This window comes from Microchirus variegatus, assembly GCF_963457635.1.
Source record: "Microchirus variegatus genome assembly, chromosome: 17".
NCBI lineage: Eukaryota > Metazoa > Chordata > Actinopteri > Pleuronectiformes > Soleidae > Microchirus > Microchirus variegatus.
The window spans coordinates 9,174,852-9,191,959 of record NC_139818.1 but is presented as its reverse complement, the minus strand read 5'-3'; the positions used below and the strand labels follow the sequence as shown (position 1 = coordinate 9,191,959).

General features: G+C 40.6%; 1 protein-coding gene across 1 annotated transcript in view; it reads left to right on the top strand.

Moving 5' to 3' along the window:
* The window catches only part of nrg3b (neuregulin 3b), a gene marked incomplete at both ends in the record, with an annotated part of 284,884 nt that overhangs the window by 244,789 nt on the left and 22,987 nt on the right, over nt 1-17,108 (top strand). The window contains 2 exons of the mRNA XM_083903628.1: nt 1,342-1,468; nt 14,076-14,185. Coding sequence (XP_083759754.1) covers nt 1,342-1,468; nt 14,076-14,185 — 237 coding nt within the window. The remainder of the gene's footprint in view (nt 1-1,341; nt 1,469-14,075; nt 14,186-17,108) is intronic.

The following is a 17,108-nucleotide window of genomic DNA, read 5'->3' as shown; positions in this document are numbered from 1 at the left end:
AGGCATGAAATGGAGGTTTCATGCTTCATCGCCTCAGATGCGTTTTCACTTTGCATTTGCACTGCCAGGCATCAACTCTCTTAATGCTATTTTTATGTCTTTTTCTACCATCAAACCTTTGTTACAGCTATAAAAAAGGTGGCCTCATATGACTTGGATAAGACTGCCTTTGTTCCTTTTACCTTTTTAGAATGCGTCACTAATGTTTCTTAGATCTGGTGAATCTCAATGTTTTTAAATTGTTTTCTAAATGCTTCATGTATTACTGATGTACATGTACATTTCCTCCAAATCTCATGTATTACCAGCCTTTTTTGCCTGCAATTTAAGTTTGCAAACTAAATCCATGAAACAAAGCCCATGAAAAAAACTGTGATTTTACATCACTGTACGCAAGATGGGTTAATCCACTGCTTCCTCAGTCAGTCAGTTCAAATGTGTTATCTTGTGGATTTAGGGTTTGAACTCCGTCATTCGGCTTTACTAGACTGCCACAAACTTACCAAACAAAGCAGTAGTAGACCAACAGCTCCTGTGTCCCCATAAGCTAAAAACACTGATTTTCTTAATGGACTTTGGTGCTGCAGAACAAGCGGTTTACAAACTTCAGTTTCCAGCTATTAACAGAAAATTCTGGAGGCTGTGACTAAAACCACCATGATAACAGAAAACCTAAAACTTGATACAGTTGCAGTATATGAAATTAAGTATGTCCCCGCCATAGTAAAATGTACATGTCAATGTACACAGTGGAGGTAAATAAATAAATAAAGAACAACATAATATATAAATAACATTTATTTGTTACCCTTTCCAGTGTAAATGTTACTTTATGTGCCAGGTCTGACATGATGGAGCAGTGTCGTTTAGACGTTTGGAAAAAGGAAACCACGTGTGTAGAACAGAGTTGTTTTGTTTTCAAAGTTTTGGGAAAGCTGCAGATGCTTTTCAGAAGTTTAATTGGGCTGCAGTGCACACACAATGTAAGTCAGTCAACTTGGAACAGTAACATTAACACAGTTTGGGCCAAGGTGTCCAAAGGAAAGCGAAGAAGGAGGCAGTAATGCAACATTACAGATATTAACTGCCACAAATCACCAAAGAAGAAGAAGAATAAAACACAGTTACACAGTCTGAGTGAACAATTATTGAGAGAGAGAGAGAGAGAGAGAGAGAGAGAGAGAGAGCAGGACATATCCTGACCACAGCAATCAGCAAATCATGAAAGATACCATCTGGTTCAAGAAACCGTCTTTTGTTTGGCTTTATCGCTTTGTTTTTTATAAATAATACTGCAATATCTCTCTCTTTCTTTCTCCTCTGTGTCTGCTCTCCCCACAGGAGACACAGTGAAAAACTCCAGGCTCATTTCTCTGATAGTCGCAGCCTGAGGGACTGCAGTGTCAACGCTTCTGGCCTTATGTCCAAATCTGCTCCCAGGCTTCAATACAGCCTCCAACCCCAAAAGGTAAGCCTCTTTGTCATGCAATATATAGACTGTATATGTTGTACATACAGTATATTCACACACACAAACACACCAGTTGACAGAGAGCTTGACAGGATGATGTATGATGCGCTTCTTGATAATTTCCCTAAAGCCTTTTGTTTACACACAAATCTGATGTGAGCTGAGAGACGGTGTGTGTGCGTGTGGGGGGGGTTATACTTTTGAGAACAAAATGTGCAAAAAAGCCTCATATGTAAGACAGGAAAAATGTGCGTGTCATGTTCACAATGACAGATCCCCGTGACAAACTGCAGATTGGAAATTCTAATCTGCAGTGTGTCAGGGTGGTAGGATTCACCGTGCAAGCACAGCAACAATGCTGTGCAGTGGACAAATAATGCTAAATGGTACTTTGCGAGTGGTATTTCACCACCGGGATTGCCAACTCTGTGTTTTGCAGGTGTTTTCAATACTTGCTGTATTGGAAATGTTGACTGTGCAAATGGGACTCTTTCTTGTGATTTGGGAGCGCAGCTAAAACCGTTGCCTCAGGACAGAAACAAAACAAAAATAAAAACTGTCAGGAATGTGATCAAATTATTAATTCACTGAGAAACACAAGGAGACTTTTTGAAGAGGTGAAAGTAGGGACTGAAAAGCTGTTTGTACCAGCAAATCACAAAGTCCTGCTTGAGTTAAAAAAAATAAATCTAGAAAAAGAAGTGGGAGAAAAGACAACTTACCGCGTCAATCACAGCAGAGCAGCTGGAGGATGAACATGGCACTAATGAGGCTGATGCCTTCACTGACTCCCAAGGTAATTGGAACCTTTTTAAAGGTCTCACAGAGAGTGCAATCACCAGAACGCATTAGCACTTTGCTGAACGCACCCCATAATGGCCACGCATTGTTTTCTTCTCCCAAAAATCTTTTTCAACTCTCCATATTTCACAGTGCAGAGGTGTTTAGATCTTGTCATTCCTGTGCTGCACTCAGGAAGTGATTCATTTTATGTCAGGACAGACGGAGGCAACATTACGGTGGTTTGGCGAGGGGACTGCAAACAGGTCGGAGTGAGATTGAAATCACAAAAAAAGTGCCCCCGAAAAAGTGAAAAATGAGTTCTGTTGCTCAAAAAACCCAGTGGTTCAGCATTTTGACGAGACAAAGACGAAGCTTCTTGTCCCCACCCGGCCCTGCGCTGCCACTGGTTACACACAAACTGTCCCTCAGTCAGGTCTGATAGTATTGCTCCACAAAACTGCACAGGTACAGCATACAAATATTGTGACATTTCTGTTCATGAAGTTCAAACAAAGGCAGAATGATTACACAAGTTTTGCACTGCAGCTTTAAGTATAATGCTGATTATACTTAAGGGGGATTATATCCTCCAAGTTAACCTAGATCCCTGGTGTCCTAATGAGCATGTCTATGACATGCGTTGGTCAAAATACCATATAGGAAATTACATCAGCCACAGAGGCTACTGGGAGTTAACAGCAGTTAGCATTTGGAAGAGTGATCATTTGCAGACTCTAGCAGGCACAGTGCCATCATATATAACATGTATCAGCTGGACAGATAAATCCTCTGAGGAAGTTTGTGTAGGACTCTGTGCTGCACTGTGGAGCCAAGAATAATAGGTACCGTTGCCCTCGCCAGCACTCTTGCATGTTTTACGGACAAAGCGGAGCTCTGCGAGACAACGATTTGAGGAATTTAGCGCATTGCGACGTCCCAGTGAGCGTGGAAGTCAACGTCGTGTGTTTTATCTCCTGAGTGAGTCATCTTTTTTCAATGAGATATGGTATCCCGATCTGGGTCTCCTATACTTACAAGTCAATATCAATAAATAATAGCAATTTACAAAAAAACTGCAGTAGCATTATGATTCACAAGTGCTGCAACTTTTAAAGTGCAATGGTTTGGAAACATACGAGTGGCAGTGTGGAACAGTTCAGCAGTCTCACAGCATCCAGGAAGAAGCAGTTTTTCAGTCTTGCTCTGATGGGAGAGGGACAAACAGCTCAGTGGGAGTATGACTGAAAATGCCAGGAATTGCCCACAAACATTTTCAAAAGTGGATTGTGCTGCTCTGGATGTTTACTAGAGTGGCAGGATTAATGCAAATTAAAACAGGATAGTGGACGGATGGGGTCTGTAGACATACATCATGTAAAGACGGAAGCAGTGTTTTGGTAGTAACTCATGGAGGGATGATTTAATTTATGCCCTAGCACTTAAAAAAAAAAATAGACTTCCATAAGTAATGTGGCAGCCCCTGGTAAAGTGGAAGGGGAACTTGGTTTGCATCAGGAAGGGCATCCAGTGTGAAAAAAAAGTGTTTGGATCATCTGCTGTGGCAAAACCCCTAAAGAGGGAGAAGACAAAAGCAAAAAAAATGTGCTCCTGCTCTGCAGCTCTTTACTGGAGTGGAAATGAGTAGGTTTTATCTACCCCTCACTCTTTGCAAAAACATGAATGAATATTTTACTTCTTCTGCAATGTGTTTATACAAAGGTGCTTCGTGCATTAACTGATTCTGAAACAAGTGTTGCCTCAGTTGACAAATCAATTATTCTTGTGGCACATTTGTGTTCGACACAGATGTATTCGTTGTCTGAAAGTCCTCACTCGGGCTCAGCCTTGCTCTGTCATTTCTGTGTTTGCCAAACGTAGCCTGCACTGAGGCTCCTCAATAATGCAACATGCGTCTAGTGTCACCCACTGAAACAAACACCCTCTCGAACGCTGTAGCCGCACCCACAGAACTGAAGTTGGAACAATTTGAAAGTTTTTTTAGGGGGGTGGGGGGTGGGGGTTGTCATTTTAGATTATTGCAGTTGACAGCTCGAGACGTGGTACAACACTTTCTGTAAATGTTGTAGCTGTTAAAAATCTGTTTCGGAGGAGGAGTAAAAAAAAAATAGAATAATACACTCCTCAAATGAACGAGTGCTCATTGTACGAGTCCACAGCTGCACAGACATATTCATGACACTCCGCAGAGGAGCCTTGAAGCTCTAAAGAGTCCCAAAAGCTCCACTGATACCAACTCATTCTCGGCACATCGGTGCATGTGTTTCAGTCAGATTTGTGCCTATTGTCCTATTGCACAATAGCAGACCATTATATTAACTCTATCACAGTGAACATGAGGTGGAGGGAATATATGAGGCCCAGGCATTCAGTGAGTCCTTCTACCTATAGCCAGGAACAAAACGCTTTGAGAGATGGACACAGGGAGGAAAGTAGGCGTGAGGCAAAGAGAAGAAGAAAAGACAACAAAAGCTATAACAGAACAGTGTGAGGGAAGCTTCTAGTGGAATGTGAAAGATCACTGGTTATAAGCGTCCAGGAGGGAGCATAAGCTGAAAAGAGAACTATTTTTCCACTTATTTGACACAGCAGCCTTCTGACCACTGCGACTCACCACCCACTCCCTCAGCTTGTAACCAGCATGTGCTGTGGGTGGCATAGTCCTAAAAGTTTGCTGGCGCTTCTTTAAAGTTAAGCCGACAGAATATTCAAACCCTTTAGCTGCGGGACCAGAGCGCTGTGTTCCTAAGGAGGCTGGAAATATTTGATGAAGCATAAGAAAATCATGTGTTTTGTTTTTTTCTGTGTGGATCTGAGGCAAGAACATGGAGGATGGACATGCCAAGTGAGCTGGAAACAAAAGCTCCTCTTGAGGCAAGGGCATTGTTGCTGGTGGCACCATGAACTGATGCATTGCTGCTTATAAACCCTCCCACACCCCAAAAAAAAATACAATACATCAACTTCCTGAACTCCCAGGACATCTTCTGTCAAGGCGTGCGCGGAGTAGTGAGGCAAAGTCTCACACAGTATTTGCTGACATTAGAGATGATCGGATCGCAGCTGGAAATTTCCCAGATTCTGCCAAAAATGCCAGATTGGGCATCAGTGAGGAATGCAATATTTATTTATTTATTGCACTGCTCTGATTCCACATCTACAGAGTCTCTAAAGTCCCAGACAAAAAAAAAAAAAAAACCTTTCTAGTGCACACAAGACATTGATCTTGTGTGCATGCAATACTTTATGGCAAGCATGGTGACTATGACTGCATAATAAATGCATTTACATACCTGTAGCATGAACTGTTGATTGCTTTAATTCCTTGTGTCTGACGGTGACAGTTTTCTATATAGGGTATATATATGTTCATTCATTCAGTCATTTTCCACTGCTTTATCCTCCATATCCATCCTCGCAGCTGACATAGGGCGAAAAGCGGGGTTACATCCTGGATGCCAGTCAATCCCAAGGCGTTTTGTTTCATGATAAGATAATGATAAGACAATGTAAGACTATATAATGAGAGTACAAGATAAAGAAACTAGAAAGCACCCGGAGAGCGCAGACCTCCGCCAAGGCAGCTCAGCCTGGGGATATTTCCTGAAAATTTCATCCAAATCCGTACTCGACTTTTCGAGTTATGTTGCTAACAGACAAACAGACAGACAAACAAACAAACTCCGGTGAAAACATTATACCTCCTTGGCAGAGGTCAATAACGCTTGGACTGTATTTACCTTTGAAGTATATTATTTCACCCAGGTAAGACTAAAGCTACAGATTTGAAATTGACGTCTTGTTTGCCTGACATTACAAAAAGTAGCAGTAGTAGAAGAAGACGAGGTGATTTATTTCAACAGAGCTGGTTTAAATACTCTCTATTTTAGCATTCAGTGTCCACAGAGAGTTGCACACATTCTACTCATGCACAGAGACATAGTGGGTGTGTAATGTCACACACAATTATAAAATTTTTCCAGCCTCCACATTTTTTTTTTAAAGAATTATTAAATAACACATGCATAAAATAAAGTTGTGAATAATTTATCAAAGATATACAGTACATCTTGCAAGAGTTGGGTTTATTTATTCTTAATAATGTCAGGCACTTTAGAAAAGGCTTACTGCCTTAATAATCATACAATGGAAACATTGTATGATTATTGTCATGATTTGTCTATTGTCATCTTGATAAAGTAGGTCCCCATATTAAAAAGTTTGGGACATAGTAGTTCTCCTCATAAGGTTTACACATGTGGAAAATGTTTCACATTAGAAAGTCCATGAAGAACACCAGTATTAACTATATGCATGACTTTTTTTGAGAAAAAAAATAAATAATATGGCAATCAGTGGTAATGTTGTGGTCATGAGCTGGGGAGGTGGTCTATATTCCATCCATGAGCACAGATTGCTTTCCTGCATTGACAGAAATACAGCTATTCAAACCACTTTGCAATAGGAATTTTGTGATCAGATCAGGGCAGGAGCATTCAGACCTGCATCTGGAGTGATCTGCACATGATTATATCACATATTGTAATTCACAGATTTTCTCTGTCAACTTTGTTGCGGGGAGTGAGTTGTTCACAAGGTGGCACAAAATTCAGTTTCCATGGGGGGGGTGGCTATCTAATGACAAGATGAACGGGTGAATATGCACCTTTACTGCCTCAATGTTTTTGTATTTGCAGTAACAGTCCCAGACTCGTGTATCTCACCTCTCTGTCCGCCAGATCTAGAACTACATTTGTAGATATTGCTGTGTTAGATCCATCCGTGATTGTCAATACCTTGACATAATTGCACATTTGGAAACATTCCTGCGTATTTCCTTATCCATAAATGAAAGTCAAATTAAGATGAATAGCCATATGACCTGCCTACGCTTTTGCACTTAACCGTAAATGCACACACGTCTGAACAGTTAAGTCATGTATGAGAGTGTGACTCCTTTCTAATCACTTGGAATGGAAAGGGAATCAAAAAAAAAGATAGGACAGTTAAACACCCACCGCCTCTGATATTTGAGTCAACCTCTGTGGCAATAAAAAAAATATGTCTCAAATCAAAGGTGATACACACCCACGAGACTCTCCAGTCAAACAGACACGCTGCGACATGAAGGAATAAGTGCACGCAGACAGGAAAGACAAGTCTCAAAAACTCAATTCCCAATGCCAGAAGCTTCGTGGGTGGTAACACACCGCACTTGTGAGGAAGAGTGCAAAGCTACAGGTGAACTTTCTGATGGAATACTGCATGAGGACTGAGACGGAACAGAGCCCCAGACCAGAGCGCTGTGTTCCAAAACATCTCTTACTGTATGTGCCACCAGGCTTCTGTTACACCAAAGTCAATTGTTTGAAGCTCTGAGGTCATAAGACACAGTGTCTTCTTTCCCCGAGTCAATACTGCACCAATTTCTGAACACCAGTAGTTTTCACATTATGTTGTCAGAGATACAAACAAAAAAAATGGCCTCAGGAGCAGAAGACAGAGGGGAATGTTTTAGTGCAGTGACATTGTAAATGCTTTTGCACATCGACAACAACCCAGAAAAATGGGTGTGAAATGACACCGACTGCTCACTTCCCAAACCAAAGCTTATAGTGGAAAAAAAAAAACATTACATCACACTGGAGCTGATGATCCACTGCTGCCTTCATTCAGTAAGTCCAGATGTGTTATTTTGTGACTTCTGTGTTTGAAATACTTCGTTCAGATTCATTTAGAAGCAGTTTAAAAAATTCAAGTTCAGTTGCCACTTGGAAAAGGTCGTTTAACTGTGTGATAAAATGGACCACCTTGCTCTTAAAGCTCACATAGAGTGGTCCTGTTGCACATATATGTTAGTTATGGAGGTCTACTTACATACATTAACTTGTTTTTATGGTCAAAAACCTCCTAGTTGTTGTAAACGAGCCAATAGAAATCTGTCTTTTCTGACGCTGTGCTGAGCCGCGATATTTCAGACTCAACTCTCTCACCCAGAAGACAGAGTGTGTTGTGATTGGCCAGCCAGCGTAGAGCCTTCCTAACTGTCTTGTAATTGGCAAATTCCCGGAAGTGACATATTCAGCACACCCGCTCTCAGAAGCGCAGCTCCCCCCTCTGGAACGGTGGATGCACTGCTACTCATTATCAAAACATTGTTTTAACAATGTTTAAAAATAGCTTTTTCACGTCTCTCCCCGCCGCAGTCCCTTTTATGACTTTGACCCGGAGTCAGACCCAGAGTAAGAAGACACTTTCGCTCCTGAAACACCTCCACAACGGACGTTATTCTTCTTCTGCGGTTCAATGTACGCAACCGGATGTGCCCGGAGCAGGAGGATCTGCTGTTCCGGAGAACCGATGTTTACGTAACCGGACCGGGTTTTTTCAGAGATCTCGAGATAACAATACAACACAGCGTTCTCAGCAGTGGCTGAACTGTTTGTTTAGAACCTTCAGGGCTTCATAAACAAGGTAATGATGCAGATACACACTAAAAATCAGCATTAATTTGAACTTCTGGTCAAGGTCCGCTTTAAGATACCATAGACTTAGGTGTACTTAGGTGTAGTATAGATGTACATTTTATTAGATTAGCCTTTTGTGGCTAGTTTTCTTCGTTCTGGCAGCCATGTTTTCAGCGAGAGCAAGCCTCGATGTCTCGGGCTGGTTTGTGGTGCTGGAGGTTTACACAGCACATTCAGCGCTGACTATGTGTCAGTGCTCATCAACCGCATTTCCAAAAACCTGAACTATCACTTAAAGTGTGATCAGGTGACTAAATAATATGGAAGAAAAAAACAGATGAAGTCAGCATCTGAAGATGATGAGCTGGTGCTCATTATACTTTATAATATGAAATGGAAAAGAGAAAACTGGGGCGCATTCAATTCTGAAGAAGGGAGGAGAGATTGCTTGGTTCAATAGCTTTAAGTGTATCATGCACAGATGTGGCAGATGACTCAAGGGCATCTGTCCATCTCTGAAACACTACACACATCTCGACATGTGTTTTATTGCATTTACCGTCAAATTCTCTTTGCATTTATTACATAAATTGCCAGAGAAGAAGTTATTACCGATGCTGGAGTAACGACCAATCCAATGTCCAGTTATCTGCTCATAAGAACAGCCAAAAGGAGCTAACTCTCTCCCCGTCGGCCTCTCTCTCTCTCTCTCTCTGAACTGTCATGTGATTGGACAACATTTCCTGTCACGAGCCAGATTTCTTCAAGGCAGTAAACAGTGTATATGCTAAAAGGTTAATATGGAATAGTTTCAATTGTGCCAACAACAAAAAAAACATCCTGCCTGCCCAGCTCTCAGGACATACTTTACAGTGTTTTATAGTTCAAGTATTTCGCAATAATTGCTCTCAGTGCGGAGCCAGGATTTTGGCCCGTTACGTGGTGGGCTGGTCCAAGTTGTCCACACACCATTTCTCTCATGCATGAGCAGGGGTCTTTCATCAATGTGTGTTAGCTCAAAGTTGAGACTTCTTCTCTAGTGTGTTCACTGAATCATGCAGCCTTGTAATCGTATCCTCTGACATGTTTATGCACTGTTGCTGTTTTGTTTTTTTTATATATCAGATGGTACGTTCCAGATTTCCACCAGTTCAATTGGGTGTGAAAGTCTTGTTTGAATAACATTATGGCTTTCATGTTGCCAGAAGTGGAAGATTTCAGGCAGCACATGTCTGTGGAGGGAGCTGCATATTACCACTTTACTGTTTGTCAGGCGTAAGGAAGTCGGAAGTCAGGAATGTCTGGTTGTGAAAAGTCTAGTCTTTGCTCGATGGTAGAATACATGTTTTCATTATCTGTACCTGTTGGAAGCAAAACTTAAAAGAAAAAAATACCATGAAAATATATTTCTGTGCAAATAAATCTTATTATTAAAGCTATCAAGTGTGCAGAGGCCTTTGGTCTTCACTTATTTACATAAAAAATAAAGCTGCAGTGCGTAACTTTTGCGATTTCTGTTGTTATTATTCTGCCTCGGTTTGATCTTCATGGGGAGAAATTATAAAACATTATTTGTATGCTGCGTCCTTTATCTGAAAACAGGCTCTCTCTCGAGCAGTAATTTCAGACCTGACTGAGGAAGCGTTTGTGTATGTATAGCAGCAGTTCAGGGGCGGGCGGGGACAAGAAGCATTTATGCCATCAAACTGTTAAACAACTGGGTTTTTTTTTTTTTTTGTGAGCGGTAAACACTTCTGAAACCTTTTCGTGTTTGTGTGCATTTTCTATCTTACTCCAACCTGTTTGTAGTCATCTCACTAGCTCAACGTTGCTGCTGCCTCCGTGTCTCGACATAAAACAAATCACTTCTTGTTTGCAGCACAGGAACGTTACTGGGCATCGCCAGATCAAAACTGCTGCTTTACTGAGAACCACAGAGAGAGAGTTGTGTGGAGCTGATAGGTTTGTCGTTATTTAAAAGACACGGGTTTAAGACGGAATAAACTATAGTAGTAATCTGAAAATGAATTAGCGGTTGATGATTATCAGCCATTTGCTCAGCAGCTGTTGGGACAGCATGAGGATGATGGGAAATGTTCCTAGGTATGGCTTTGTAATTAATAAAAAATGACAGGTCAGTACAGCTTGATCATTTATAATGTTGTCAACAGGTGCAAAGTATACTATGTGCATGCCGGTGTTTTGTAAAACAAGTGATTAACGTGCTGATATCAGGTAGAGACAAAATTGTGTTTGCTATCAGTCTGGCTTCAGAGAATTAACATATTGCTGAGTTTCAGAAGTAAAGTGAGGTCTGTGCTTGTTAAGGAATGGTCAAATATCCCATTACATGCACTTCAGGACCTGTGATTTCAAGTGGTAATTAAAAGACGAGTAATACTGCTCCAAATGCAAAGGTTTGCTTTACTCCTCATTCTGTAGTTGATAGTAAAAGTATTGATTTTTCTGTTTTTCTCTCAGTCTACTGTTTTTTTTTTTTTCCCCGTCTCTCTTTGAAATGAGTTAAAATGAAACAAGGCAAAAGTGAGATGGGAGGGAACAAGAGGAATGGAGTTACGCCATGCAGGTCTCTGCTATTGTCTGTCACCAGCTATTTATTTTATCCCCTGACACAAATATCATCCTCCAGGAGAGTTTGCCACCGCAATTGTTCCAGAAAGTGCGGCGTGTTACTGCAGCTGCAGGGTATAAGGGAAGGGTGGCCAAAATGATCCGATTTTCCTGCACAACTAGTGAACAGCAGTAACAGCTCCCTCTGGGAGTCAGGGGTGTAAGGGAGTAAAAGAGGCTTATCTGCCAATGAGAACCCAGACCCAGCTCTAAAGTCACATGCAATTGCTTTAATGGGGTACAATCAGAGCAAGAGAGGGGGGCAGTGCAGTGAGTACGGTCACTGGAATAACAGAATTATCTCTTTGACTCAGTGTTTCACAGGGGCAGGCAGTCATGGTCACACAGTGCCAGAGTTTTGTCCAAGGCCTGTTGTAAGATAATGGTGTTCATTTTGATAAGCATAAAGGGAGAGAAATGTGGGGGAGACATACTTTAGGAAATCATTAATGTAATCTTGTGTGGGATTAATTCTTGAGTGCAGCAGGAGCGCTGTGAGGGCCAGTGTGTAGTTAATTCACATAGCAACCCCTCCTAATCTGCAGTTTAAAATATAACGTGTAATTAAAGACACTCTGCATGAACAACTAAGCCTGACTGTTTGCCTATTACTCGACAGAAAACTGTTTTTATAATCTGTTTGTGTTGAAGTTGTCTTACATGAGGTAGGGCTGGACACTTAATCGATTGGATTTATTTGTCTGGGCGATGTATGATGTGTAAAACGTCATTAATTTGCATAATAACAAATACAAATAATTATTTTGCATTTAGTAATTAAAAAAGTAAAAAATAATGATTAAAATCGAAAACCGTATCTGGTATTAAAAAAATCTGGGATTTTATTTTTTAGGCCATATACTCCAGACCTAATATGATTTACTTTGTAATGTGGGTTTAGAGTTTAGTGCTCTATGGGTAAATATTAATGTAAAAGAGAGAACATACTCAACCTGATGTACTGAGCCATAAACAGTATTATTATCATTGTACATTTGCATGTAGAATTGTCCAAAAAATGTCTGGCTGTTATTCAATCTTTTAGGAATACACAACTGAGAAGCTGACGTCATATGTGTGATGTGCTGGTCTCAAGTGGTGCTGTGACAATCTCAGCTGACATAGGGCGGAAGGCGGGGATCACACCCTGGACAGATGGCCAGTACTCCATACTGTTGTTTCTAACTTTTCTAGATATCACTAATGGTCTAAGAGTTACGGTATGAGAATTACGCATGCCAGATCATTTTGGTGACAACAGGATGGTAACAGAATGTTTTTTTCTCTGCCATAAACCAGACACTCTGAGTGACATTTGTTCAATAAAGCCCCTGAAAAAAAAGTTCTCCCACCTGTGAGTTCCAAGCCACTTTCTGGGATTAAGTGCTTAAAACTACAAGGGAATTTCCTATCTGTTCAACCCTGACACTGAAATAATGGAGCCATTATCTTATAGAACATTAAAAAGATTTGAGGTTTTTGAAGTATGGTTGTATGAGTTACTGGGAGAAAATGTGTTTCCTGCTTTACTTCACCATTAGACAGCTTTACAGTCTGGAAGCTGACTTTTGTATGGAACTCATTTTCCTGCACCAAAGTCCATGGGTCAAAAAATATTGTTTTTTACCTAATGGAGAAATGGTCGCTGCTGGTCTACTGCTGCCTCATCTAGTGAGTCACTTTGGTGAATCCACAGGAAGGATCTCAACCTGAGGGTCACAACATGAACATGAACTTACTGATGGAGGCTACACTGCATTGATCATTTTATTTTTCTCTATGAATTTCTGTGCAAGTATTCAGTGGTTTACAAAGTGATGCTAACAGTTATTGCCACAACCACATTTCAAAACAACCCTGAACTATTCTTTCAGACTCGCATCTTTTTTTAGAAAAAAAAAAACCAACGCAGGCCATTCTGTTAAACAAGATGTAGTTGATGCATTACTGCTAATCAGCTTTAGAAGCTGAAAAAAAACCTTGTCTGTTGCAGAGTCATTTGACCCCAGAGTTAATACTGATTGTATCTATTGCCACTGCAGTCACGGGCTGAATGTTAGGCAGTGTTAGTCGATTTTCTTGACCAGTGGGAAAGGAGCCATAGGGTACTGTGTTTTTTCTTACTAGACTTGCATTCAAATGGAGTTCTTTTTTTCCTTTTTCCTGGTTACTCACTGCTACTTCCACATTTTAGAAAAATAATAATTTATCTATTCTTTATGTTTGTCTTTATGTCTTTATGTTGTTAATGTTTGTCATTTTCTTGTTTATATATCCATGAATAGTTTCCTCTATTCCTGATCTTGTTCTTTTGTATGCTCTGGACTTTCCCAGAAGATGATAAAGACTGTCATCACTGTGAATTCCAAAAAGACTGTTCCCCTATGACCCAGTGCAGTTATCTCCTTTGTTTTTCCTCATTGCTATTTTTTAATTATATTTGATTTAAACATCACAGGACTGCCGTCTCTGTGTGTCTTAGGGACCCTAGAATGAGAACCACCACTTGACGTACAGAAACACTTAACAACTGCATGTGAGGTGTTTGAATGTGTTCATTGTAGGAAAATGAATTCAAGCTAAGCGATAATAAAGAAGTCTTTTACACATGCGGCACGAGGATTAATAATGAAGACTTTATCCTGAAGCCACCGTTTCCATGCATTATCGCTCACTTCATGTGCTGCTCTTCTTTATTTCTGCAGAGTTGCACTTCTCATGGATCGTCTGTTAAGAGCGGCAGCGTGGCCCCGGGCTCATCAGCGGGATCCCCACCTATTCTCGGCAGAGCGCTGTCTAAAGGGAAACGCTTCAGGTGAAAATTTGACATCCTTTTATTTTCCAGCACCGTTTCATACTCCACTGTATCTTTCACTCAGTTCAGCCTATATCCAGATATAAAAGGCAGCCAAGTGAGGAATTCAATCATCGTGTAATATAGAGGAAAGTATATACCCTCGAATAATAAACAGATCATTTGTTAAATTGTTAAAAAGATTTATGGTGATTAAGTGGGAGCAGCTTTGTTAATACAACACATATCTCGGAAAAAAAATATGCTTTTGCCAATACGATAAGCTCTGACACACGTATGTGGGCAGACTTTTGGAGGTTTTTCATCTAGTAGGACTGTTGATTTTGCCCGTTGACTTAAAAAGAAGATGTCTCTGTTCACATGGTTTGTTTGGTAAATTGCACAAAGTGATTGAATGTGTGCTCAGGCAGATGCTGAGATGACTGCTTGCACACAGACATAGGAAAGAGCATACAGCAAAAAGGAGAAGCCAATTTCATAATGTGGAGTCAAACATTGATTTAGCCAAATTCCTTTCATGCTATCCCTCAGATGACACCGGGATCTCCCAAGCAGTTTGTTTTTTTTAAAATATATTTTTAGCTTTGTTATCACAGCAGTCAGTATCAAACGCTGCCATTTCACATCCTCAGAAGAAGACTGAGGGATATGTGTTTCTGGAGCAGGGCTACAGGGGCTCAGTCTGGTGATGTTTACAGGAAGCGTTCACTTTCTTTGATGATGCGTGTGCAGGGCCACACTTTGACGATAAATAGCATCCAGCCACTGAAGGCACAAGAACTAATTTCACAAGCGTCTATTACCCCTCAGCGTAAAACATGTTTGAGCGCTTGTAAATGTCTATATTTTACCTGATTTGATTAGCATAACTGGAGGCAAAGAGAGCGAGTACAGTGAAGCTGCACATTAACACCGTCATCCTGTCCTGTGAGCATTTGACAGTATTTCACACTAATGTAGCCTGAATATGCAGTGCATGATCAACAGTGATTTTGCATCGTTAGTGTCTGCAATTCCATTTTATTTGTGGGCTCCACCCCCTAGTGTGCAAGCAGAGAAAAGCATTCCCATACAAAGGATACCAAAGCAATAACGGGAGTTGGCGGAGTTCTTGATAAAATTGAGCTGTCTTGCTGAAAGAGTTTTGGTTTTATGACATTATTTTAGTCAGTTGTATTTTCATGAATATATCGATTGACATTTGTATTTCTTCTTTTTTTTTGTGTACCAACATTTCTGTGTTGAAGTGGCTGAATACATTTATGTTACACAGTTCAAAGGCAAACAAGTCAAGTGAAGTAAAGAGTCGCTTAGCTTGTTTGTTATGGTGTTAACTTCCTGTCACACAAAGCGTGTAAAGTCTGTCCAAAATTCACTGCAAAATTCATTCAATTCATTGAATTGTCTGTTGTTGTTGTTATAGTCTCATTAAAAAAGACGTAACCCCATTCACGCACCATGCCTTTGGCACCCTCTGTTGGTCAAAGTGGCAAGTGAAAGTGTGGAAGCACAGACAGACACACAGACACAGCCATCAGAAACAATATTTCACTCCCACTCCGTTGGGTGAACTAACAAAAGGGACACCAGCAAATCCAGGTTTCAGCCACTTAACAAAAGGCTCACCTAATAATGTATTAAGAACATATTTGATCTCACTGTAAAGTAGCCTTTTCAGTCTAGAAATATTAGATTATTCACTACCCTTCACCAAAGTCCATAGAGGAAGTCAGCATGTTCTGCTTGCAAGGAAATGGGAGCTGCTGATCTATGGCCGCTCTGTTTGGTACGGAGCCCTGCTAGGGTCAGGTGTGGAAAAAATAAAAAATGTTAGTAAACCGTTCCCACAGTTTAATAAACCGTGCCCTCAGTTTTGTATGCCAGTGTTTTTCAACCTTTTTTGAGCCAAGGTACATTTTTTTCATTGAAAAAGTCAGGAGGCACACCACCAAACAAAAATGTTTAGAAAATGATACTCTGTAGCCTATATTAACAATTTAGTCTTTCTTATCAAAGTGTCTTGAATATTTATATCCATATTATTTGCAGATAATTAATTATTTGTTTTTAAAAAATGTTTTTAGACCAATTAGGTGAAATTGGATCATTTCCCACGGCACACCTGACGATCTCTCACGGCACACTGGTGTGCCACGGCACACTGTTTGAAAAACACTGTTGTATGCCACTCCTTTGACACTAGAAAAAATAAATAACAGCAGTAGTCCAGTGTTTAAGTAGGTGGACTTGTGTCAGCAGGCTTATAGGATCATATTCTGAAGTTGTCAATATTATTTATCTTATTATTGTACAAAGCATTATGAGTATTAAGCATTTATAATACATAAAGCATATTGTGTAAAGCATCAATAAATATATTGGGTGTGTGGTGGTAACCTCGACTGGGCCAGCCATACATTTGCCCCCGCATGACACGATGTCTCACTCCAAGGTTTTCTCAAAAGTTGGCAGTCCTGCAACAGGAGACTAGGGTCAAGCTCCAGCATTTCAAATGCACCGTTATTACCTTTTACACGTTAATACCCACATTTTATTTTGAAAACCGGAAGTTTCCACACGCTGCAGTAAACCCGCAAACGTTTTATTTGACATAAAGCTGGTGCACTTGAATTGTTGGAGCTTGACCGCAGTCTGCCAATCTCACGCTGGTTCTCAGCAAAGAGGACACACTGTCAGCGCAGTCAGCGTTTACTACATGTCAGAACCACGTTCTACGTACGTATCACTTTATTAACACTATTTGAGGTAAGATTACAGCTTTCGGTTGACTGGAGCTATGTGCACACCAGGCAATCGTGACAGCTGTGTTTGGGTAGTTGTGGATCTACAGGCCAAGAGATTTTTCAGATGTCTGCTTGACTGTGATGACATCTTCAGTGAAAACCCTGCTGAGGCAGCAGTT